This window comes from Lonchura striata, chromosome 1A, assembly GCF_050655825.1.
Source record: "Lonchura striata isolate lonStrDom1 chromosome 1A, ASM5065582v1, whole genome shotgun sequence".
Classification (NCBI taxonomy): Eukaryota; Metazoa; Chordata; class Aves; order Passeriformes; family Estrildidae; genus Lonchura; species Lonchura striata.
In genome coordinates, this window is record NC_140741.1 from 59,953,629 (window position 1) to 59,977,267 (window position 23,639).

Genomic DNA, 23,639 nt, shown 5'->3' on the forward strand with positions numbered 1-23,639 from the left:
ATTAGGCAACATACACATGATACAGCTTCTTTTAACTGTTATTTTTTTTACCCCAGTACAGGACAGGAATAGGATTGATTAAAGTATCCTGTTGCCAGTGACAGATAGAAGTTGTAGCAGGTACTACACACAAAATGTTTTAATCTAAAATTTGTCTGATTAAATAGACTTAAGTGTTTATTGAACTATCTTGGTGACAGCTCTGCAGCCTTTGCACAGTACAGGCTACAGAGTTTAGTTTGTGATATGTTTTTTTTAACTTTGTGGGAAGCCCTAATGCCATATGCATGTATGGAGGAGTGTGACATGAGGGATGGGGTAATTTATTTTTGTCCATTTGAATTAGAAAAAACTTGCCTAAGAAGTGGCATTTCTTGCATGTGCAACTTATCTCTTAGTCTGGGGACCAGTTGCTTATTTTTGGTTCTCTGCCTAACCCAAAGCCCAGCTTTGGTAGAATAGCTCCATCCTTGAAGAGCGGATAGAGACAGTGAAGATTATTGTGTTTCCCTTGCCCTTGCTGCCACTCTGCTCTCAGAGGAAGCTGTAGCAGAGTGAGGTCAGACAGTTATGTTCTGGGAAGCAGCTGCTGCTCTTGGCATTGTGGACTGAGAAGGGAGGTGTTTACAATCATAGAAATGGGCTGTAGCTCTCTTATTTTCTTTGAGTCTGGATTTTGGGATATTGAAGGCTTGTGCCATAAAATTGTTTAACATAACTTCAGTGAAATATTGGATGCTGAATGTCTTTCAAAGTAGGTCTGTTTTATGCTTTGAATTGGGAATCCTATCTGAATAAATTCTACAGAAATCTGAATTCCCCTGTCTTTCCCTTAGGATCTTTTTAAACAAGCCAGATGGAGTGGAAGGAGTTTTAGGTGGCTCTACTGGGGATTCAGCAACAGTTTGAGCTCAGTATCTCAGTGGCATCTCTGTGAAGTGAGCTTTTGATTACAGTAACTGTAATGACCTGCTCCATTCACTAACAGGATATTTTCAAATAGGTTTTTAGTGCACAGTGGTGCACTGGCTTGGAAATGAACATCTGTGTTCCAGTGGTTCAAACAGCTTCCACCTCACTCAGCTGGGTGGTCTTTGGGCATGTTGCCTCACTACACTTTCATACTCTATTTGGTGGTGTTTTGTTTTTTTCATTAGTGATATGACCTGCAATCAGAGAAGTACAGCACATTCTCTTCAGTCTCGGGGAGGCTTTCTGTCCTCTTTTCTCTCCCAAAGTAAAAAAGGCCCTTCCAGACCAACCCATTCAAGTGGAGCTTCTCCAATGCAGACTGGCAGTATGCTGCTAGGGAAGAAAGAACCAACAAATCACCAGGTAATTCTCAACTGAAAGTTGCTCAGTCTCCAAGGAGTTAACTTGCAGCATGGCACTGCTACAAGCTTTTGCTTCCACCTGAAAAAGTAAATGTCCTTTCCTGCCTTGAAAATGTATGCTGAGCCTGAATGCAGCACAAGAGCAGCTTTTGTTATCTAAGAGCTTATCAATATGTGGAGCCCTTGGAGATCCTTGGTTGCTTTGTTGCTTCTTTTTTCTCTTTGTTCTGCAGCCTACTAGAAGCATAACTTTGCCCAATCACTTCTCTGCTTTCCAGAGTGCCAAAGGAAAAGAAGGAACAGTGAGCTGCAAGGATGGGAAGAGCCACTTCAGTGGTTTAGTGGCAGGCGAGTCCAGTTCCCTGCAGCAGCGGCAGAAGCGCTTGCAAGAGCATGGGAAAGAAAGGAAGGAACTGTTGTCCAAAGGGACTTTCCAGGTACTGGTCAGCCCTGCAGGGCTGGGAGGCAGAAGGCTTGTATTTCTGTAAAACTAAGTGGTAAAACAAGTGTAAGTGTTTCCTTTAAGCTTTGGAGTTGCTAGTCAGAAACAACTGTATCAAAGGTTAATGTCTGTAATTAATCAACTCCTTCTGCTCTTAGTTTATTTCTGTGTCCCTTGAAGTTAATCAGTATTGGCATTTCAGGTGGATGAAGAATTGCCTATTTTCTCCATGTTTTTCAACAGCCTGGTCCAGAGCCTTCATTAAGATTTCATTCACTTTCAATGGTTGTGTTCAAATACCTTGTTAAAATCCCCATTCCTCAGTGGTAATGAATTTTGTTCACTCATCCAGCCAAAGTGAGTTCTCTTCCTGTAGGTCCTTATGCTTGATTTATACAAGCTCTGTGTGGGACAATTAAAATTAATATAAAATTTTCCTGGATGGGAATGGAACTTGCTTTCCTAGTAACATTTGCTTTTTGGAGTTTTTTTGTACTTTACTGTTGCAATTTTGCCTGGGAGTGTGTCCTGCTTTAAAATCCAATGAAATGATAAAACTGTGTTCTGGATTTTAACTAGTAAAGGTCAGCACACTGCTTCTGTTCACCTGTGTGTTGTCTGGCTTTCAGCAGCCATGTTGTCAAAAAATACTGAGCACAAACAGCATCTCAGCCGTTGTTATTTTGTCTGTATGAGACATTCTGCCTTGTGGAGAGACAGCGCTGAGGGACTGTTGCCTGTTGGCCAGTGTGTGGCTGTTGTGTGTGTGGGAGTGCTGGTTAAAGAGATGTTACTCTCTCACTCAGCATTCAAGGCCTTGAGAGAACTTTTTTATTCATGGTTCATCTAAAACACTTTCAGCATTGGATGGAAAATTGCAAAGCCTGGTTTCTCAATAAGTTTCCTTTCACTTCCCTTTTTCTACAAGGTTCCAGGTTAAGCCAGTGATTTTTGGGCTGTGTAAAGATTGGTCCTTGTGCTCTTGGGGAAGCTTGATGCTTTTTAACTTTCTCTTGTACTCAAAGTGTGTAAGCAAAAAGGAAACTGAAAGATGGTACTGTTTTCTTTCAAAGGAGTGTCATTCACTGGTTGTTGCCTCCCCACATTAACTATCAGGATAATTCTTGGATTTTTTTCTCAGTCTTTTCCAGCTCTGTGATTTCAGATTATTTGATTATGCACTGCTTGATCCATTGGTCGTGATGTGACGCTACTGTAAATTAGGCAAGCATGTGTTACTTAACAGGAACTCATAACCATCAATACCAATAGCATTTTGGGGACACTTAACTTTCAGAGGGTGGTTTATCAAAAGAATGCTAGCAGATAGTTTACTACTTTATGTGCTGTATCTGCTTCTTGTTCAACTTCTGGTAGCAAGCGAAAACTAAGCTGCTTCCAAATATTTCTGCAGTGCAGATCTTGTCTCATCCAGGTACTGTCACTTCCTAGAACTCCATTTGTTCTGTCTGCCCTGTCAAATTGGGTTTTAAGCTTTTGGACTCATATGCCAGCTCTACTGTTGTCATTAGTCAGTTGGCTGCAGTGGTAGCTCCAGTGAGCACAATCTAAATCTCTGGCAGATGAAGATAATCCATCCACTGGGGCTTGAGAGCCAAGTTTTTGTGCAGGTTTGCTAAACTGCATATTGTACAGACTTAACTTATATTTCTGAATGCAAGAATTCCTTAAAATATGTTGATTTTCTCATTAATCTGTGCTCTAATGGCATGTAAATGGGCCTCTGATATTGGCTGCGGGGTATGCTAGAAAAGTTGCAGTTCTAATTCTTACAGGAAAATATATAGCTGGGCACATGGAGGGGCATATAAGGGACTCAGCAACTAAGGAGGTCATATTAAATAGTGCAATTGTGCAACACATGATCCTTCTACTCAGAAAGATCCCTGGCAGAAGGAGTGTTGGGCTGACAATGCTCCTGTTTTATTGCAGCTTCTTTTTTTTTTTTCTCCCAGCAGGCTGGGGTAGCTGAGGAGCTTGATATGTAGCTGCTTCCTTGTATTTCATACAGGATTTCTTCCTTCAGGGCCAGAGTGCTGAGAAGAAAACAGATACTAGCATAACTGAGGCAGAACCATGCTCAGAGCTGCACGCTGAGCAAACAGAGACTTCAAACAAAATACCTGGTAGCAGTGCAGAGGCTGTGGGAGTTCGGCAGGAACAGCCTTTCATTGTCCTGAGCCAGGAGGAGTATGGGGAGCACCATTCATCCATCATGTACTGCAGGTAATGCACTAGCAGAAGAGGACTGTCTTGTAGAAGCCTCTGCAGAAGGATCAGCTGTGTCTGGCCTCTTTCTCCCAGCCTCTGTTCTGTCCAGCACGTTGAACAAGTACTCTCAGTTGCTGGGCAGTCAAGTTGGTGTGACTGAAAATAGCATGTAGCTTGTGCTACATGTGAAAAAGGACGGAGATTTTTGGACAGAGATATTTGTGATTGGGCAATGCTAGCCAGGAAGAAACTCCCTTGGAAAGCAGATATTGCTTAAGGGCATTATGCTTTATGTCTGGAGCTTAGTGGGCTTTGTTGTGCCAGTTACTGTGAAGTGAGCAGGAAGTAGTGCAAAGAAGCTCTAATTCCTGCAGAAGGAACTGGTGTGTGGCCAGGAAAGGAAGGATTAGTAGGTTACATCTAAGAATTTGAGGGAGAAAAATAACCCATCAGTTTCATTCTACACACAGGGTTGATTGTTCTGGACGGAGGGTGGCCAGCTTGGATGTGGATGGGGTCATCAAAGTCTGGTCTTTTAACCCCATAATGCAAACGAAAGCTTCATCCATTTCCAAATCTCCATTGCTGTCCCTGGAATGGGCCACCAAGCGTGATCGGCTGGTAAGTAGTCTGTGTGTGGAAGCACAGCAGATAGTTTGGGGCCATCTTGCTACGTGTTGCATGTTCACTTCTAGACAGCTGCACTGTGGATAAGATTGGGGCAGCAGTTAGCTTCCACTTCTAGGGGGAGTGACACAGGGAACCAAAGCCTCTAGGGTCCAAAAAGAACTGGAGTCGGGAGTGTATGCTTTGTGTTGAGCAAGGAGTTCACCACTGCTTGCCCTGAAACAGAAGTTCTGAAGTGCAGTGTGGGTACAGCTGCAGGATAGAAGTAGTGCCTTTGAGAGAAATGCCTGTCTTCACACAGATCACACAGCAACTTGTAAAGACAGGCAGAGGCAACTGAACACAACAGCTTTTGGGAGGTCTGCAGCAGAGAGATGTGGACCTTTACTCATATGCTGAGCCAGCAGCAGAGAAGGGGAAACAGAGTTTTGGGGGTGGCATTTTACTTGTGCATAAAAAGGTGTGAAAAAAGCTCTATGGCCAGTTCTAGACTGGTGTCTTAAGAGCTGAGGGTTTGTGAGTGCGTAAGGAGCTTGGAGCTTGTTTAAATAACATGGAAGTTTAAATGTTTCCTATATACCTTTTTCTCTAGTTCTGTTACTAGAGAGGAGCCTCACATTCCTTTGAGTCTTGAGCTGTTTCTTGTGTTTCATGCACTCCCTTAGTAGATACAGGGCTGTATGAGAAGGCTGGCCTGCAAATGAGGCGGTATTTTTCGCATTTTGTCACTGACAATATGTGACTTCCTAACCCTAAAATGCCACCTGTGAAGAGCTTGTGCTACAGCTTGTCTCTTCTTTGGCTTTTAGACAAGAAGTTGTCAATGCAGTTGCTGCTCTTTGTTTGTTGTGATGATGTTGCTTCTGCTTTGTGGAATTAATTTTCTTCTTGCTAACAGAAAGATTCTGCATTCTGAAATACATATCGGATTCACCAGCAAATTAGGCACTGAAGTGACAAAGATCTGGCTTGCTCAGTTTTCTTTTATAATGCATCTCTTCATTACTTAAATTTTAATTGAAATCGTAACACCACTGATAAAGCATGTGTGACCTCTTCTGGATGATTTAATCCTTCCATGGGTGAAAGGAGTTGGATTCCACTTGATTTTCTCTTAAGCACACAGTTAACAATCTTAAGCTTCTCTTTCCTTGGACCCCTAGATATTGAGACTCCATATATGTTTTGCATCCTGTGGGTTGAGCCATGATCTAGAAAGTGGTGTTTATGCCCCCTTGATGCCTATTAGATCTTTTTCTCACTGGGAAGCAGGGCTTTTACTCTGACTTCTGTGGCTTTGGGGTAGTATTAGTGTGATTGATAGTAAGGATGTACTTAATGGAGTAATATTTAGTCTGAATGCATAAATAGACAAAAAATTACTAAGTCTTGGTGCTTGTTGGCCAGCATCATACTGCTCACTCACACTCTTTCCATCTACTTCCTTGCTGGTTTCAAGCTATTGCTTGGCAGTGGGGTTGGGACAGTTCGTCTTTATGACACTGAAGCAAAGAAGAATCTCTGTGAAATCAGCATTGATGAGGACATGCCCAGGTAACTCTGGAATACTGATTTTTGTATAGAAATAGAAATAAATGGTGTTGGTTTTAATAGTAAACATCTCAATGTTCCTGCTGCTTTTCTGCAACTGCAGAACTGAACTGTCTAGAGGGCAGTCTCTGCCTGAGCAGCATAAAACTGTTCAGGTAAATGGGAGACACTCAAAACCTAAGCACATGAATCCTGCCCTCCTTTACAGTGCACCCTGTCTTGCAGAGTCTTAATGGGAGAGCTTGTGGGTGAGTGTTTTGCTAGAGGCTGCAGGAGAGAGGTGATTCAGACCATCTGCCTGTGTTTCAGGATCCTCTCACTTGCCTGCAGCCCAAGTGGTGCCTCCTTCGTCTGCTCTGCAGCAGCCCAGAGCCCTGTCTCCCACATTGACTTCTCAGTAATCAACTCCGGGGGCAAAAGCATGAACCAGGTTCCTGGGAAGCTGCTACTGTGGGACACTAAGACAATGAAACAGCAGGTATTTGCTGGGTATCTTTCCTTTCTCAGTCTTGCTGAGAATGAGTGTCTTCTGTTTCAATGTCTAGGAGCGCTCTTTCTAAATCATGCTGACTTTCTTTTCAACACCCTTCTTTTTCCTCCTTCCTCCTTTCCCCTCTGTCACATTCAGGATAAAAATAAATAATGTAAGTAGCTGCTGGATTGGTTGAAGTTTTTTTGTTTTATTGGTGCATTGGGATTTTTCTGAGGAATTCTTCAGAATAGTCCATGGCCTTGTTTCTATCCTGGCTGCACAGTTTGTGATTGGAAGTATCCCAAGTGGATTGAATGATGCTTTGCTGAGGCTTTCTCCAGCTGAGCTGTACTGAAGGGTTTTCGTTGCTGCTGTTTCCCTTGCCTCCCCTGTTTTTAAGTGAAGTGCTGTCCCTGACATGTAGGAGAAAGCAACATACTCAAGCTAATGCCTGCCAGAAGCTGGTTTTGCAACCTTGAGGCCATGGCCAAGAAAGCTGTGTCTTGGCTGAGGTGAATTGCTGGTTTAGTGTCACAGTAAAATGCTGATGCCAGACCTTGAAGTCTGTAGTGATTAGAGGTTTAGGGCTCTATACCAGAGTTCTTCTTACTAAATACCATCTTTCTTTCTTCCTTTCTTCCCCTGGAGTTCAGCTCTTCATCATCCCCAGCTCCATTTCTCAGCATTAATGCAGATTTTCCCTTCCAGCTGCAGTTCTCCCTGGAGCCTGAGCCCATTGCTATTAACTGCACAGCCTTCAACCACAATGGCAACCTTCTGGTCACCGGGGCTGCAGATGGGATTGTTCGTCTCTTTGGTACAGTGGAAGGGGACCTGGGGGTATTGGTTGATAGCCAGCTGTGAGGCCAGGTGGCCAAGACTGGCATCTGGGCTTGTATCACAAATAGTGTGGTCAGCAGGATGAGGGGAGGGATCGTCCCCCTGCACCTGGCACTGCTGAGGTTGAACCTCAAACAGCATGTTTGGTTTTGGGCCCCTCACTACATGAAAGACATTGTGGGGCTGGAGCATGTCCAGAGAACAAAACCAAAGCTGGTAAAGGGTCTGGAGCACATGAGGAGTTGGCTGCAGGAGCTGGGGTTCTTCAGCTTAGGGAAAAGGAGACTGAGGGGACGCCGTACTGCTTTCTACAACTACCTGAAAGGAGTTTGTAGTCAGGTGGGGGTCAGTCTCTTCTCCCAGGTAACAAGGGATCAAACAGGAGGAAACAGTCTCAAGCAACATCAAGAGAAGTTTAGATTGGATATTAGGAAAACTTCTGTCACCAAAGGGATTGTCAAGCACTGGAGCAGGCTGCCCAGGGAAAGTGCTGGAGTCACCATCCCTGGAAGCATTTAAAAGATGTTAGAGATGTGGCACTTAAGAGTATAGTTTTGTGGCGAGTTGACAGTGTTAAAGTAACAGTTTGGCTTGATTATTTTGGAGGTATTTTATAAATTAAATGTTTCTGTGAAACTGAGTTGTGAGATGGTGCCTAGTTCTCAGCTGGCTGCCTGTAGCAGGGAGGCAGCTATAGGATATGCTTGGAGACCAAGGTGGAAGCTATTGTCTCCACACAAGCTCTCAGAAGTGAATTGACATAGACTTTTTCTGAAGGATGTTGGCTAAAGACCCTGGTAGTGCTGTTAGATTTGTTGTTTCTTTCCTGCTGAAGAAGAGAGTGAATTTGCCCTTAAGCCATGTGGTCTTGTGCTGTGCCAGATAGCAGTACCACTAGAGGCTGAGTCATGAGGAAAGCAATTTATGTGAGACCTTCCATTTAAATGCAAGGGCTTCCCATCATTCCTCCTTTTGGGAGCAATTTGTGTTTCTCAGGTTTTTGTTCTCTTCAGCCTGTCTTTGCAATAAAGGCAGTTCAGGCCTCCTACCTTTGAATGGGGAATCTGCTTCTGGCACAGGTGGAGGCTGCAGTCCCAGGTCTTTGGGAGGACAGAGCTGTCAGCAGCTGGGAGGATGGGCAGGATAACAAGGGGAGGAGGAGTGCCAGTGGTGCTTGGATGCAGAATGCCTGCAGTTGACAGTGAGCATGTGAGCAGTCCTGTAAAGTTGAGTAATTATAGACAATGATATTTGTGGCCTAAGTGAGAGCAGGAGTATAGGCACAGGGTGCTGGGACTGGATTGGGCTCCCTCAGGTGGTTTGGAGGGCTGGCACAGAGACCTCAGGAACATAAAAGGCCTCCTTCTCCTCACCTCAGCTCTGTGTGAGTACGAGAAGTGCTCAGTACTGGTTCTCCCCTCAGATATGCAGCAGCATGAGTGCGCCATGAGCTGGAAGGCACATGATGGGGAGGTCTACTCCGTCGAGTTCAGCTATGATGAGAACACAGTCTACAGCATAGGCGAGGATGGCAAGGTAGGCTATGGATGACCTCCTGCTGGTCAGCTGGCAGAGAGGTCACTTCTGGAGTCTTCTCCATATGGTGGGGACAATTGTAAAAATACACTCAGATTCTGGATGAAATGTGGGCTGCTAACTGCAGTCTTAGGTGTGCAGTACCACCCTGCTCCATGCAATCTGCAGAGAGTATTAATAGTTTAATATGTATTAATAGTTGGAGCTATCTTTGACCTTGCGTGCAAATCATGCTGTTGGTGACATCCCTTTCCTAGATAGTCCATGTGAGGATGACCTTTCTCTGCCCCTGAGATCACCACATTTGAGATCTGGGATGCACAGGAAAGCATATCCTTGACCACTTTGCATAAATCTCATCAGCAGCTCCCCGTTGTTTATAATACACATTTTGATTTCTGCAGTTCTTCAGTCTTCAGCGGTAGAGGTGTGACTCAGGGAGGGACCTTGGCTGGGAAAGCAAATTTTCACCAGAGTACTGCATGCAGTGTGGAAGCATACAAAGGCAGTAGTGTTTGAGGAAGGCAGAGTATATCTTTACCTGGATAGAAGGCACTCTTACAGTCTTTGCAGCCTGTGTTTTATTAATATATCCACTTAGATATAGATGTCAAAATGCCATCTTCTGTTTGTGAGGAATGTCGCTATTTTGCTTAAAAGCAAAAAAAGGCAACTCCACTTGCATCCCAGTTAATTTAATTACAGGCTTTTGTAATCTGTTTTTCTCATTCTAGTTTATTCAGTGGAATATCCATAAAAGTGGCTTGAAGGTGTCTGAGTATGACCTTCCCAGGGAAGCTACAGGTCCTTTTATTCTGTCTGGGTACAGTGGCTACAAGCAAGTCCAATTCCCACGAGGACGGCTTTTTGCTTTTGACTCTGAGGGCAATTACATGTTGACATGTTCTTCTACTGGGGGAGTAATTTTTAAGGTAAGTCTGAGAAGTGATGGGGAGTACCCTTAAGTATCCATACAAGCTTCTGTTAATTACAAGTGTACAGCAGCAGCCCCTGGAAGTACTTAAGCAGTACATATCCATCCTTGCTCTGTCAAAGCTGCTGCTCAGTTTCACGCAGTGTGCATTTTAGCAGTGTCTAGTGTACAGCAAGTGTTTGGGTCCTATGTATGTAGCTGAAGTATTTGTGCTCCTTTTTAAAGCTTAGCTTTTTAGTGCCAAGTGACTAGGACAAAATTTTAATTACTGTTTTAATATATGGCTGCATGCCAGTTCAGTGCAAAATGTATGCTTGTTGACTGGTGCTGATGTTCCATCTGCCTTCTGTGCCTGCTGATTCTGTATTAGACCCAGCCTGATCCTCTTCCCTTACTGTGTGCTGAAAGTAAATGAAGAATAAGGCTGAATGGTTCTGAGTGCTCAAATTTCTGTGCTTCAGTAACAAGTGTTACTGATCACATGTTCATGCTCTTGCAAGGCAGATTAGATGGAATTTTTACTTTGCACCTGGGGCACTCAGAGCACTTGAACATGAGCTATAGCTTAGGCTTATGTGCTTCTCATCAGTGTATGCTCTTAGCCTGCCTTGTTCAATTACTGCAGTTCAGGTGATGTCAAAAGTTGAGCTGATTGAGAATACGTGCTTCTGTAGTGAGACTGGAAGCTTCCTTTCATGTGTGTGCTACACACATCTCAGTATCTCTCTGATTTTCTGCTTACTTATGCATGTTCTTAGAGATGAGAGATACAGAGTCTATCAGGCTTTGGCTTGTCTTGTCGGGTGTATTGCCTCCACTGCAGAAACTTACCTCCTTAAAATCTTACACTTTCCTTCGTTTTAGTTAAATGGTGAGGAAAAGGTTCTGGAGAGCTGCCTTTCCCTGGGAGGACACCGAGCTCCTGTTGTCACAGTGGATTGGAGCACAGCCATGGACTGCGGGACCTGCCTCACTGCTTCTATGGATGGGAAAATTAAATTAACAACCTTACTGGCTCAAAAGTCTTAACCTGGACAGTACTGAAGGGGGAAAGAGCAATAGACCTGACAAAACCAGTGTTAACTCACAGGAACAAACTGCATGGGAGAGAAGGCAAAGCAAAGTCCCTCTTCTCATTGTAGCTTTTGCCTCTTGATAAATACATTTGCCAAACCGCTGTGCAACTGAATGCCAGTATGGGACTGGGTCAGTGGTAGCACTGAAAAATGAGTCTCCACTAATCCATTGTGGCAGCTGGACTTCCCTCTCTTAGGGAGTCTTGAGTATAGCACATGGCTAAAAGGCTGTGGTCATGTCAGGGTTCTGCAGAAGAAGGTGAGGCTGGAGGAAGCAAGCATGAGGCAGCACAGTGCATGACAATAAGATGACTCAAACTGGAAAGGCTGATGAGAAACCAGAGTATTCTTTGGGTATAACATTTGTTGTTACAATTTTGTTAATTTGTTTTTATTTGTTGGTTTTTTTTTTCCCGTTAAAAGAAAATATTCCCTTGCATTTGAATTCTGTGCTTTGTTCATCAGTTGCTGCAAAACATGGAGGGTGGTGAGGGCAGTGATGTGCCAAGTCTTCTATGCAAAAAAGCCCTTGCATTTTCAGCAGGTGCTTCCAGCACCAAACCTGCATACCAGGGTGAACCAGACATCCAGGACCAAAAATAACTGCATTTGCTTGGATGTATTGTGTTACCTTGCCAAAGGTATCTGCTATCAACCAGAGCAGAAATCTTGAGTCAGACTTTTAAATACTTGTGTTAGAGTTCAGAAGCTACATAATGCTTAGCAGCTACCTGATGGTGGATAGGGGGAGGGAGGCCAAGATCAGTCTGGCCCTGTATAGGGCTCTCTGTCACTGAAGCTGTCTCTCCCTCTAAGCCCCCCAACATCAGGGCAAGTGCTGTGCTCAGGTATTGCATAGTCTTTGAATGGACTAAGCAGATACATTCCATCTGCTTACACTTTGCCATGGAGCTTTCTGCTGCTTATGTCCATGGCCTGTGTTGGGAGTTTGTTGGTACTGTTGTTCCTTGGCAGAGCATACACCCTGCTGGAAAATGAAGAGCCATTCATGAGCCATATGGATAGCCATACTCATAGACAGCTGTTCAAGGGCAACACTGCTGGATATTGAAATCCTCACTAGAGGCGTGTTCATGCTACAGGCACCTGTTGTCCATGGAGTAACTTGCTCCTGCTGACTACACTCATCTGATAACCCCACCTTCCATTTTCCAAGATTAACAGGTCCACTGCCAGACCAACATCTAAGTACAGGGTTTCCATCTCAGTGAGATGTGATACTAATGGTGTAGCTGCTCTTCATGCCAGTCTGAGCTAATGTCCCCTCAAAACCAGTGCTGACTTCAAACTGGCTTCAGGAATTCCCAGAGTTGGTCTTAGAGTTTAGAGAGCTCTCAAACGGGAGCCTTTGTTTGCCTCTGAAAAGGCCAAGAATGATTGTGGCTGTATTCCAAACCCTGCAGCATCGACTACATTACATAGGGGTTTTAGAATTTAGAATTGCAAAATTACAAAAAGGTCTGGGTTGGAGAGGACCTAAAGCTCTTCTAGTTCCAACTCTGCAATGAGCATGGCCACCTTCCACTAGACCAGGTTGTCCAAAGCCCCATTGAACCCGGTCTTGAACGTTACCTACCACACGTTGCTTTCTTCCAGATGTTATCTCCCAGCCCTCATAGAGGGTCGATGGAGATTTCTGGAGAGAGACTACTTTCAGGTTTGCTTCATAAGTAGGACTAAAGGCAAAACAAAACTCCCCAAACAGGGAAAGAAAGTATAAAAAACATGCACCAGTCTAAGGCTGCTAGGCAAAATGATGCATTAGCACAACATTGATACTGTGCCAGAAGCCTGGAGGGAAGGAATGAACATGTTGTTTTGCTAGACCAACGCTCAACATGCTGTATTCCCAGAAGGGCTTTCACTCCATCCTTGGCCCAGGCTCCCCTCTCTCCCCGTTTCCCGGCACGAGTCCGCGCCGCTCCGGCGGTGCTGCCCTGCGCGCCCGGGCCTGCAGAGGGCGCCCCGGCAGCGGCGAGCGCGCTCGGGCGGCGCCGTAAGCGGGCGCTCGGGGGCGGCGCGGGGCCCGGCCCGCCAGGCTGCCCCGGGGCTCGGAGCCTGGCGCGCGTCGTTCCAAGCGCGCTGTCTGCTCCGCAGCTGGCCTAGAGCCACGTTTACTCCTTGGCGGAATGTCGTGGGACGAGCGGCCTCGCGGCCTGCCTGCCTGCCTGATCAAACACGGGGCTCTGCCGTGACTTGGGCTTCAGCGCGGCCTGGGGCTGCTTTCCCAGCCGCTCGCACTCCCGGTCGGGCGAGGAAGCAGCCTCGGTGCGACGGGCGGAAGGCGCCCCGGCGGCCCCGCCCCGCCCGGGCATGGCGGCGGGCGCGCGGCGGCGGCAGCTCCCGGCCTGGATGGGGGCGGCGGGGGACGAGCGGGCGGCGGCGGCCCCGGCGCCCAGGGCCCGGCGGCGGCGGGCGGCGGGGCGCAGGTAGCGCCGCTGGGCCGGGGCGGCGGGCCCGGGGGCGAGCCCGGGCGCCGCCCGCGCTGAGCGTCCCCTGTGCACTGCCCAGGCCGGCGGCGCTGTACTGCATGAACGAGGCGGAGCTGGTGGAGGTGGCCCTGGCGATCCTGGCCGAGGTGAGCCGGGACCTCCGGAGGTGGAGACGCGGCTCTGACTGTACCGGAGCACGGCAGGGCTGCGGAGGACGGGCAGGGAGCGCTGCTGCCCGCGGCTCCCCGGCGGCCCCTCTGTAGGCGGGTCGGAGGCGCTGCCGGGTTCCGCATGCCCTTCCCGGTCCCCTGCTCTCTGTCCCAGCAGCGCGGCTGCCTTTGCACCCTGCCGGGCACCGCGGAGCTGAACCGCGGGCCCGGGGCCTGGCGAGGCTCAAGGGGATGGTGGGCTGCGCTCCTGCTCCTTATGGTGCTCCCGGCGTGAAGCCATGCACGGCCGGCACTTGTCTTTTTCCCTCTGGTCAGAATCTACAGTGCGAGGAAGGTGACGAGAATGCACGGTCCAGCAGCGAAGAGGAGCAGGAGCTCCCGCCAACACCAAACGAGGCTCCTGGAAGCATGGCCAACAGGAATGGAGACAGTGACCACGGGCCGGCACTTCCATGCCCTCCTGGTGCTGGTGCTGGTGCTGACGCAGAGAGGACAGATAGGAAGAACTCTGAGGACGATGTCCTGAAATATGTCAGGGAGATCTTTTTCAGCTAACATCTCTGACTTCTCAAGAGAAGAGGCTACAATGGGGAGGGTGCCTCCTCCCGCGGCCCTGAGAACCGTGGGAGGAGGACCGTGCATCCATCTGCTGTGTTGGTGCCCTGTGTAGCTGGTAGGATAGCCAGGAAGGCCAGAGGGGGAAAGAAAAGAGGTACTCAGTTCTCCCAATCTATGCTGGGCTCGGTGGGATTTGGCTCCAGATTAGGATGTGTTTGTTTCTGTTTCACATTTCAGAGCATGGACAGATTAAAGAGGACACGTGTGTTTTCTGTGAGTATCCCTTTGGTGTGTTGGGGTTGGGCATGGAGGGGAGCATGGAGTTGCTGACCTGGAAGACCTTTGCTGGCCGAGCTACATGGTCACAGTTCAGCCTTCGGGCTCCCTTGTCCTTGTGGGGACCTCTGTCACAGCTACAGTGGGGCCTGGCAGCCTGTTCCCATTGGGCCTGGTGCTGAGTTTGCCTCCAGACTCCAGCAGTCTTCCAAAGCTGAGGAAGACTTGCAGGAGCAGACTGGCAGGGGCCAGGACTGCCCTGAGGGGGCTGACCCCATGACAGTGTGCATAGGGGTCTAGGAAGGGATGAAGATGGCTCAGTATCCTCTTCCCAGTCTAAAAAGAGGACTGACAAACCATATGAGGCTAGCTGTGAGATGATGTATGGCAGTGAAGAATCAGTCAAATCAGCATCACCAGCCTCATCCCCACCAAGGCAGGAGAACCAAGAGAAAACAGACCCTTATGTCCCTTGAAACACATACACTCAACTGCAAAGAGTATCACTGTTAAGCAGGCATTCTTTATTTATGCAAGTTCTCCCAGGCACTGGATGAATTAATGCAGCTTATACTTACATGGCTGTTACATATTCATTGCACAGAAAAAATCAATAACATAAAACGCCCATTTTGAAAAATTATATGAACCATAGTTTAATATTTCAGTCTTTTCTGCCATCTAATGTCCTTTAGGGGTTATTACAGCCCCCTGTAAGGGTTTTGGTGGTCATTTAATCGCTCATCACTTGTCCTTTTATTGCACATTCTTAGTTGGTGCATGCTCAGTCTGGTATCTTGTTTTCAAACTCCAAAACTGGTTCTTTCTGTGTTATTTCTGTATTGTCATAAATGGCTTTCTTCACAGCCTTGAAGGCTGGTTGTTGATTGGCTGCTTATTTATTTTAAGTGATATATATCTAGTCTTCTTACAAAGAAATTACCTTTGGTTACATTTTCCTTAACATTTGTTAGTTCCTAGTTAAACATTATCTACAGATCCTGTTTTTAAACTCCCTTTATCTTTGTTATATGGTAGGGCACGGTATTAAAAGCATTTTTTTAGTTAATTACAGATTTAATCACATACTATGAGATACTAGCAACTTTTTTTACTTATACTATGTATGAGCAGAGGGCTGTGTCCACTGCATGCTAGTTCTGCTACCGTCACTGCTCTTTGAGGCCAGAAGTGCTGTCACTTTGATCTGCGCCCCAAACTGAGAGGAGTTACACCCTGTTGTACCTGGGAAGTTTCTGTGCTGTGGCTGTTGGTGTCTGCTGCCAGCTTGATGCAGGAGTGTTGCGCACAGCATCGTGCCAGAGTATGGCTCGACATGAGCCTTTGCACTGGGAATCAGATTTTTGCTAAGGAGTAAAGCTCTGTTTGGATTACTTTTTTAAATAGCTCTTGCATCTTCTTCACTGTCAAATCTTAGGGCCTCCTCAGCTAAATGGTTTTGAATATGTGTTTGTGGTTGGCCCAGCTGAGGTACACAGTGGTAGTGAGAGTCTGGAGCAGTAGCAGAGCCTGAGTCCCAAGCAGTGCCAGGAAGCCTCCAGTGAAATCAGAGGGATGAATCCACTCTGAGGTTTGTAAAATAAACATACCCAGGCCTCCAGACAGCATTATCATCTTGATGAAGGGTATGGTGCGGATCATCTTCCATTCTTCTCTCTGCTCTGTGCAAATCACATTTAAAACAAAAGGGAGGTGGAAGAGGATGAAGACCAGGCAGGTATACACACAAACCCTGGCTAGTCCCAGTTGTAGTAGACTGATGCCCATTGCCTGTAGGTGCTTGGCGTCCAGGCACTGCAGCTCCCCAGCTGTATCATTCCACAGGCAGAAGTTGTAAAAGCCAATGCATTTGTCAGGGAGGTTCACCAGGTTTCCGGCTTCATACAGCAGTGCATAGGACATCAAGGCCAAAGTCCCAACAGCCTCCAGTAAAATCAGCACGTGGAGCAGGTTCTTGGTGTACCTCTGTTGCAGCAGACCCATCCTGGTGCCTGCATGCTCTCTTGGTACCATGGTAAAAGCTGCTGTGAGGATGCCTGTTGCAAAACATGAAAGGGGGGACCTCCTCAGTTTTTGTCTCTTATGGCATCCTTCCCAAGCTGGGCTCTGAGCCTTATGGCTGGAGTCTAGGGACTCCCCTTGCAAATAGAACAGGAGTGTCTCAGTCCTGCCTAGGACCGTGCTGCACATGTGTTAGTGGGTTGAGGGGGGTGCATTTGGTGCACTTCTGGTCACAGCAAAGGTGGATTAATGGTGTCCCAGTGGACCAGTACTGGGAGGAGAGTATGACAGCTCCACACATGTCCTTTACATCATGGTCTCACTGGAAAAGAGGCATTTGTCATCAAACTGCAGGGATGGGAGGAGAGAAAAACTGCTGTCTGGTAAGAAGTAGGATAAGAGCTATCTGGTCAGTTTTTATCAGATGAGGACATCCCTTGTGATCTTCGGACTACTGAATATAGTGCAGACATGACAGGATCTGAACTGCAGGGCTTCCCTTGCCTCCCTGTCCTTGTCATATAGCTCTAGAACACCCAGTGCCATTGATACCACCCATTGCCAGTATCTGAGCTTCACATGCAGGTCCTTGCATGCCTATAGATTTCTGAGCACAGCAGGACTGAATACCTGGAGCTCTGCTACCCACTGAGGCTGGTAGACATGGTGTTCCCCTGTCTTGGCTGCCTGGGGACCAGTGCCCAACACAGATAGGCAGGTGCTGGGCTCAGAGAGGCACCCTGGATCCACATGCAGCCACTTGCCTTCCTCTAAGGCCCATTGACATGGGTGCTACTGAGACACACCTGTAATTGCCACCCACCTTGCTCCTCTCTCAGACTGGTTGGCAAACCCGACTGCTCCTCTCCCTGGAATGTGTACTGTCCTCTAGTGCCGTCCTGCAGGCTTCTGCTTCACACTGAGAAACAGGAATGTGTACTGTCCTCTAGTGCCGTCCTGCAGGCTTCTGCTTCACACTGAAAAACAGGAATGTGTACTGTCCTCTAGTGCCGTCCTGCAGGCTTCTGCTTTACACTGAAAAACAGGGAAGTGTCATCAGGAAAGGCTATCACTGGCTGCAGAGCCACATGGCATTGAAGCACTGTCCACCCAGGTCTGCAGAGAGGCATAAACATAGGACTCAGAGACCTTGGCTTCAATCCCAGCCTCAGGCTTGAGGCTTTGCAATTAACTCTTCCCCCCTCTGACAAGCTTTATCTGCTGAGAATCATTTACCATTTTCCTTTAAGAAGTTCACCTTGGCCATCCTTCCACTGCCTATTACCCAGTGATATATCATTTACTTAAGAATTGGACTCTGGGTCCCTTCCCGTTCAGAATAGACTGTGAATCTGTGATATCCTGGACGTCCCTCTAGACCATCTCCCAAAGCTGATTGTGAATTTGGTACAGCCTCCGAGTTTTTAGAGTGCCAGGAGAGACTCCACTCAATCTGTACTGAGTGCCTGGTGGTGGTGCTGGTGACTAGAGACCTTTCAGTATTCCCCTCCCACTCCTCATCTCTCCCTGGAAATTTGACATGAGGCATCCCTGTTTAATAAGCACAAAGATGAAGCTTCTCAGTCCCAAACTTCTTCCAGGAGAAGCACACACACAGCATGAAAGGAGGCCACAACATCAGACACCAACCTGTCCACTTCCCCTGGTCACTTTCCCCTCACTTCTTGTAGCCTCCCCTGGAGGGCTTCTTCTCAAAAGGCTTCTGGAGAGACTGGAAGGTCACATGGAGGAAAACCTGTTGCCGTGAGAGACCAGCTCCGGGCGGGCGCCGGCGGGACACAGCAAGACGGGGGGAGAGGCGGCGCCGCTTTTCCCCTTCAACTCTGCGAGGCTCAGTTCTAGCGCGGGAACAGACGAGAGGGCGAAATGGGGCTCGGGTGCAAACACGTGTTTATTGTGGGAGCGTGTTCCCAAGACACCGGGACACCGACCCCGCGGGTTGGTTATACCCCGTGCCGGGGACGGGGGGGGACCTGAGGCACGGCCAGTGCATATGGGAGGCAGAGGACAGGGGCAGGGAAACCCCCGGGACAGCAACGGGAAATGCTTGGGGGGGGGGGGGGGGCAGGGACAGACCACATGGCGAGGGGGAAGAACAACGGGAACGCAGGAACGGGACAAACGACTGCAGGAGGGGGAGGGGGAATGGGGGGGGAAGAAGAGAAAATTACAAACCCCGCAGCTCACTCTTTTTCATTTACATAAAGGAAAGGAAGTTCTGAGGTAAAAACAAATTAGCAATGTTACAAAGAGACATCAGAAAGTGATACACCAATCACAGTTACAATGAATGGGGCAAAAATATTTTCCACATTACAATTTAAGATAAAGGGTACAAAATTATCATAAACACATTCTGTATCAAGGATGAATGCAGGAATCATGACGTGATGCTTGTGGTTTTTAAATTCTAGCAAAGCAGAGGCAGGCAGCGAACAGCGATGTGCTTTCTCCAATTTGATTATTTGATTGTGAAGTTGGCATAGCATTGTGAGCAGTAATTAGAGAGGATGATCTTTCCTTCTATAAGATATAACTCAATCCAAGAAGTTATTTCCAAATTATCACAAGCAAAGGGGAAAACTTGTATTGAAATAATAAGGGAACTTTGGGCAAGGTACATTTAGGAGATAGGATAAAGGGTGAACCTGGGTGCCACTGTTTCAGGTGAAAGAAAACAGTGGAGCTCTGGTCCAGGTTTCCAGCTCCACTCCCTTTGAAGGCCCCCCCCCCCCCCCAGCAAAGGGGAAAGCTCTCTTACCAAGGAAGGTCCTCTAATGGAGGGGCCCCTCTGGCGACCCCTCCCATCAGAGGGGGAGCCAGAAGAAGGACTGAGGGATTAGTCCAACCTCACCTCCCCCCCAGTAGGGGCTGGCTCACTGCAGGATGGTTCAGGGCCATTGGGGGAGGGGTGGGCCTGGCGGGAAAACGTGGGTGGAAGAGAAGGGTCAAGGCAGGAAAATGGGATCCCTGTAGCGTGGTCAGCACCATCTTGGGAGGGGGTGCTGGGTACACTGCATCTCACCTGGGGAGGCATGGCCAATGCCACCCCTAAGGGAGGATAACAGTGTCCAGCAAGGCGCTTGGGGCGGCTCGGCCGCTGCCATCCCCAAGGCAGGAGGTTTGGGGAAGTCTGTGGGGAAAAGGGAAGGTGAAGATTCGCAGAAGCCAAGGGGGAAAACTACAGGAGAGGGGCCTGACGTGGCTGGAAGCTGACGAAATGCGTGGATGTGAAGGGCCTATCTTAGGATGTTAACAATTCTCCCATAGCTGACGTGTCGCCGTTTACAATTCTGTCCCATTGGTGTCCTTTCGACACCCCCCTGCCCCCATAGCCCAGAATAGGGAGGAGAGGGTAGAAAAGGCAGCTTTCCGAGAAAGAGAAGGAGCTTTCCAGTATGAGTTACCCCAAAAAGACCAATCAAGGTTGTGTCCTCCTCGGAAAAGAAAAAGCCTCCCGGCCGCCAGAAACATGCAAGGCTACAGGTCCAGTCTGGACACAGACTGTGGTTAAAACTCAAAAAAGAAAAAAAGGTAGCCCAACCGCCCGCCAGGGTCCCACCCTGCTCTGACCCAACTTACCCTCCGGGCTCGGGCAGTGAAATCTCTATCTCTCTCCTTGGTGGTGGAAAATCGCGCTGAACTGAGGACGTATTCTTTCGCGGTTTGGCTCTCCCAGAGGCCTGGGTGTTCCTGTTAACCCAGAGCTCGCCCCTGAATCTCTGGGTTCTGCCACTGTGAGCCTCTGGTCTCCATTCAGAAGCCGTTCCCTGACAGGCCACTCTTCGAGCTCAGTCCACTGAGCCACTGCCAAACTGTCCCTTTGTCCTCGGGTAAATCTACACAGCTCCCGGTCCCTGCAGTCCGGCTGCCCCCGCAGCGCGGCTGCTCCCGGGCAGGTAGAGAGCACGCCGGCGAGGACAGAAGAGGGTCCCGGAGCTTCGGGTTTGTTTTCCACCCGGAAGTCAACTCCTCTTAGCGTGTGCAGAGCTCTTACAGCGGCAGAGTTCCTTTCTCTCTCCCCCTTTTCACAAATTGACGGAAATAGCCATCTTCTGCTACCATTTGTTGCCATGCAAGACTGGCTCCGGGTGGGCGCTGGCAGGACACAGTGGGAGGAGGGGGGAGAGGCAGCGCCGCTTTTCCCCTTCGACTCTGCGAGGCTCAGTTCTAGCACGGGAACAGATGAAATAGCGACACGGGGCTCGGGGGCAGACACGTGTTTATTGTGGGAGCGTGTTCCCGAGACCACCGGGGCACCGACCCCATGGGTCGGTTATACCCCGTGCTGGGGGAGGGGGGAACCTGAGCCACGGCCAGTGCGGATGGGAGGTAGGGGCAGGGAAACACCGGGGACAGTGACGGGAAATGCGGGGGGGCAGAGACCGGACCGCGTGGCGAAGGGGAAGGACAAGGGAACGCAGGAACAGGACAAAGGACTATGCGAGGGGGAGGGGGAATGGGGGGGGAAGAAGAGAAAATTACAAACCCCGCAATACCCATTGTTCTGAATCTGCAACAAAGACACAAGTAAACAGGAAAATATCTATGCCTGGGCACAGAGTGCTGCAGAATGAGACCTCCGGCAGATGTAATTTCACCATGGTTTGTATTTCCCCTCGTATTGTCCCTTGGCTTGTTTCTCTTACACATGGTCTTCTGCGCCCAGGCATAGCTTCTCTCCCTCTCCCTGTTCACAAGGGCTCACGCCACTCATTGTTCTTCCTGCTGTCCTGCTTTACCCTCAGAGGAAGAACAAGCTGCACATGGAGCATGGCTGACTGACCAGGTCTCCAGGGATTTCTGTTAGACCTCAGGGCTGGGATCACTACAGCCCAGCTGACTCTTGGCCCTGACCACCATCAACTCTTACTGTTGTATTTCTTTAGACCAGTTTCCTAAGGAAGGCAGGCTTGTAGAAACATGGCTTTTTGTTCAGTCATCTCATGCTCACTCCCTCAGCATCCATAAAAAGTAAAAGCTATTAAAAATTGTCCTAGTTGCACATGTTTACCAGAGAGGGGACAGAGAACTAAATTCCTATCAGGTTTATGGTAACATCTGGCAGGGGTGGAGGACAACCACCCAGAGACCCTGTGCTGCTGTGTGATCTCTGCATGTATGGAGACCTGGGGAAAGCCCATGGTATCTCTGCCCTCTCCTCTACTTTGAGGCTCGTGTGTAAGGACATATTTTCCTAGTGATATCCCTCTCTTCATGGTCAAATTGCTGGCATCTTTTTCTCCTGCTGCCTCCCCTGCCCAGCCCAACCCAGTAGGTAAATCCCTGTCCCTACATGTGACTGATAGAACCAGAAACATGCCTGGGATGGCCCTGTGCCAGCTGGATAGAGAACTGGCCTGGAGGCAGTGAAGGCTGAGACCTGCCACCCTGCCACAGTGCAGCCACAGACAGGACATTTGTGAGCTCTGCAGCTCATAACTGAGGTAGGTTTGGCAGCAGCCTGGCTGAGAAGCACGGGACAAACATGAAGGAGCTTTTACCCAGTGTACAGCTTGGGTTCTTTCCAGCCAGACAGAGGCAGTCTGGCTGCCTCTAAGGAGTGTCCGTGCCTTTGGATTGGAGACTCTGTGGCTCTTCCTCAAAGGTGCAAGAAAGAGAAACCTGATCATGGCACAGTGAGACCCAGGCTGGAGTCAGCACCTTGTTCCTGGACTGGCATTGATGGAAACACTGGGTTTCACCACAGGAGAGTCTCAGTCTCCCTGGCAGAGAGAGGCCCCATGTGAATGGCTCAGGAGCTCCCTGAGGTCTTTGTGTGGGAGGTAAGGCTCCTAGGCACTCTCTGTGCTTTTGGGACTGCACAGCCCTTTGCTGCTCACAGGCAGGTGAGCAACCTTGTCAGGCTGGGGCTGTGCCTTCCTCCAGGAAGCAGCTGGCAAAGCGCCTGGGTAGAGGGACAGGAAGGGACACAGCTGTGGCACAGGAACTGGCCTCTGTGCAGGGACGAGCATCTCAGTGAGCCACTGGATGCCGCTGCAGTGAGGCTAAGTGCAAAAAGCTCTTCCTTTTGCACTGAAGAGCCCCCAGACAATTTGACTTTCTCGCCTCCCCTGTCCCTGGCTGCTGAGGGGAGAAATGCTATACAAGTCTGATGGGAAAGTGTCAAGCTTTGGACATGACACTTCAAGACATCTGTCCTGTCCCTTCACCAGCTCCCCACCCCAGCTATCCGGATCGTGTTTACCCCTAGGGCAGGATTAGCTGCAGAGAAACCACGAGTGAAGAAAGGCCACTGACAAGCTAAGGATTGCTGGCAAACAGAAACCAACCAGCAGCAAATGGAACAGACTGTGGGGGAAGTGCCCTTAAAGTGTCTTAAAGCAAGGGAAGGACCCTCCAAGACATCTGCACCCTGCAACACCACTTCTCCTGGCAGCTCTCCCCAGTGGCAGTGACATTAAAAAAGTGGAGGATAGTCTCAGTGGCGGATACTCACGGGCTGCCCATTTGGGTGGGTGTGGAGCTGAAACACGCTGGAGAGGGGCTGTGGTGCCGTTCTAGGAGCCCAGCGGTTCTGCGGCTGCTGCCGGTCCTGTGCTGGCTGGTGTCACAGCCTGTTTTGTCACGTGCAGATAGTTATCTGCTTTCTCTTTCGTTTCTGAGGGCAGTGCTCTTTCCCGATAGCGAGTCAGCTGCAATGACCAAGAAAACAAGCCCAGCTCCGCAACCTGAGCCAGGGTCAGGCTTGCGTTTCCTTTCCTTCTCCCTGCTGCGCTAACCAGCACGAAAAGCTCGCCGGGCTAAGCGCACCCAGATTGTTGTGCTGTTCGAGTAGCCTGGGTGTCCATGAAAGCTTAGATGAATTTGTTTAGTTTTGTTTGGATACTTCTTTAGAGGTGACTGACCATCCCAGGGTGGATCTCAGTCCCTCAGCACTGCCGGAGTTCACTGCCAAACATGGCCCTTCGTGCACTTAGGACGCTGATCGCTCCCTCCCTCTGCTTCCCAGACACAGCGTCGCCCGAGTTCCTCGCCTGCAGCCACCGAGTTATGTAAGGGGCAAAACTCTCCTTCCTGTAGTCCTCCTGGGCCAGTCTGGGACTGTTTGTCCTACTAGCAGTCTTTGTTAGG

General features: G+C 48.8%; 3 protein-coding genes across 4 annotated transcripts in view; 2 read left to right on the forward strand and 1 right to left on the reverse strand.

The window, feature by feature from the left end:
* Positions 1 to 11,489, forward strand: part of WDR91 (WD repeat domain 91) — an 18,387-nt gene extending 6,898 nt beyond the window's left edge. For both annotated transcript variants that reach the window (XM_085568542.1, XM_085568543.1), the window contains 10 exons: positions 1,158 to 1,335; positions 1,613 to 1,771; positions 3,824 to 4,023; positions 4,479 to 4,629; positions 6,095 to 6,189; positions 6,496 to 6,664; positions 7,367 to 7,475; positions 8,922 to 9,034; positions 9,769 to 9,966; positions 10,833 to 11,489. In XM_085568542.1, the coding sequence (XP_085424668.1) occupies positions 1,158 to 1,335; positions 1,613 to 1,771; positions 3,824 to 4,023; positions 4,479 to 4,629; positions 6,095 to 6,189; positions 6,496 to 6,664; positions 7,367 to 7,475; positions 8,922 to 9,034; positions 9,769 to 9,966; positions 10,833 to 10,997 (1,537 nt within the window). In that variant the 3' untranslated portion in view covers positions 10,998 to 11,489. The remainder of the gene's footprint in view (positions 1 to 1,157; positions 1,336 to 1,612; positions 1,772 to 3,823; positions 4,024 to 4,478; positions 4,630 to 6,094; positions 6,190 to 6,495; positions 6,665 to 7,366; positions 7,476 to 8,921; positions 9,035 to 9,768; positions 9,967 to 10,832) is intronic.
* Positions 11,490 to 13,078: 1,589 nt separating this feature from the next.
* On the forward strand, positions 13,079 to 14,505 carry CYREN (cell cycle regulator of NHEJ). Its single transcript, XM_021552812.4, has 3 exons — positions 13,079 to 13,494; positions 13,577 to 13,643; positions 13,983 to 14,505. Exons 1-3 carry the CDS (start codon positions 13,379 to 13,381, stop codon positions 14,220 to 14,222), a joined length of 423 nt encoding a protein of 140 aa, XP_021408487.4. The 5' UTR covers positions 13,079 to 13,378; the 3' UTR covers positions 14,223 to 14,505.
* Positions 14,506 to 15,004: 499 nt separating this feature from the next.
* Positions 15,005 to 23,157, reverse strand: TMEM140 (transmembrane protein 140). Its single transcript, XM_077783582.2, has 5 exons — positions 23,005 to 23,157; positions 20,127 to 20,714; positions 18,174 to 18,382; positions 17,347 to 17,558; positions 15,005 to 16,558 (listed from the first exon to the last, which is right to left on the reverse strand). Exon 5 carries the CDS (start codon positions 16,533 to 16,535, stop codon positions 15,951 to 15,953), a length of 585 nt encoding a protein of 194 aa, XP_077639708.2. The 5' UTR covers positions 16,536 to 16,558; positions 17,347 to 17,558; positions 18,174 to 18,382; positions 20,127 to 20,714; positions 23,005 to 23,157; the 3' UTR covers positions 15,005 to 15,950.
* Positions 23,158 to 23,639: the final 482 nt, after the last annotated feature.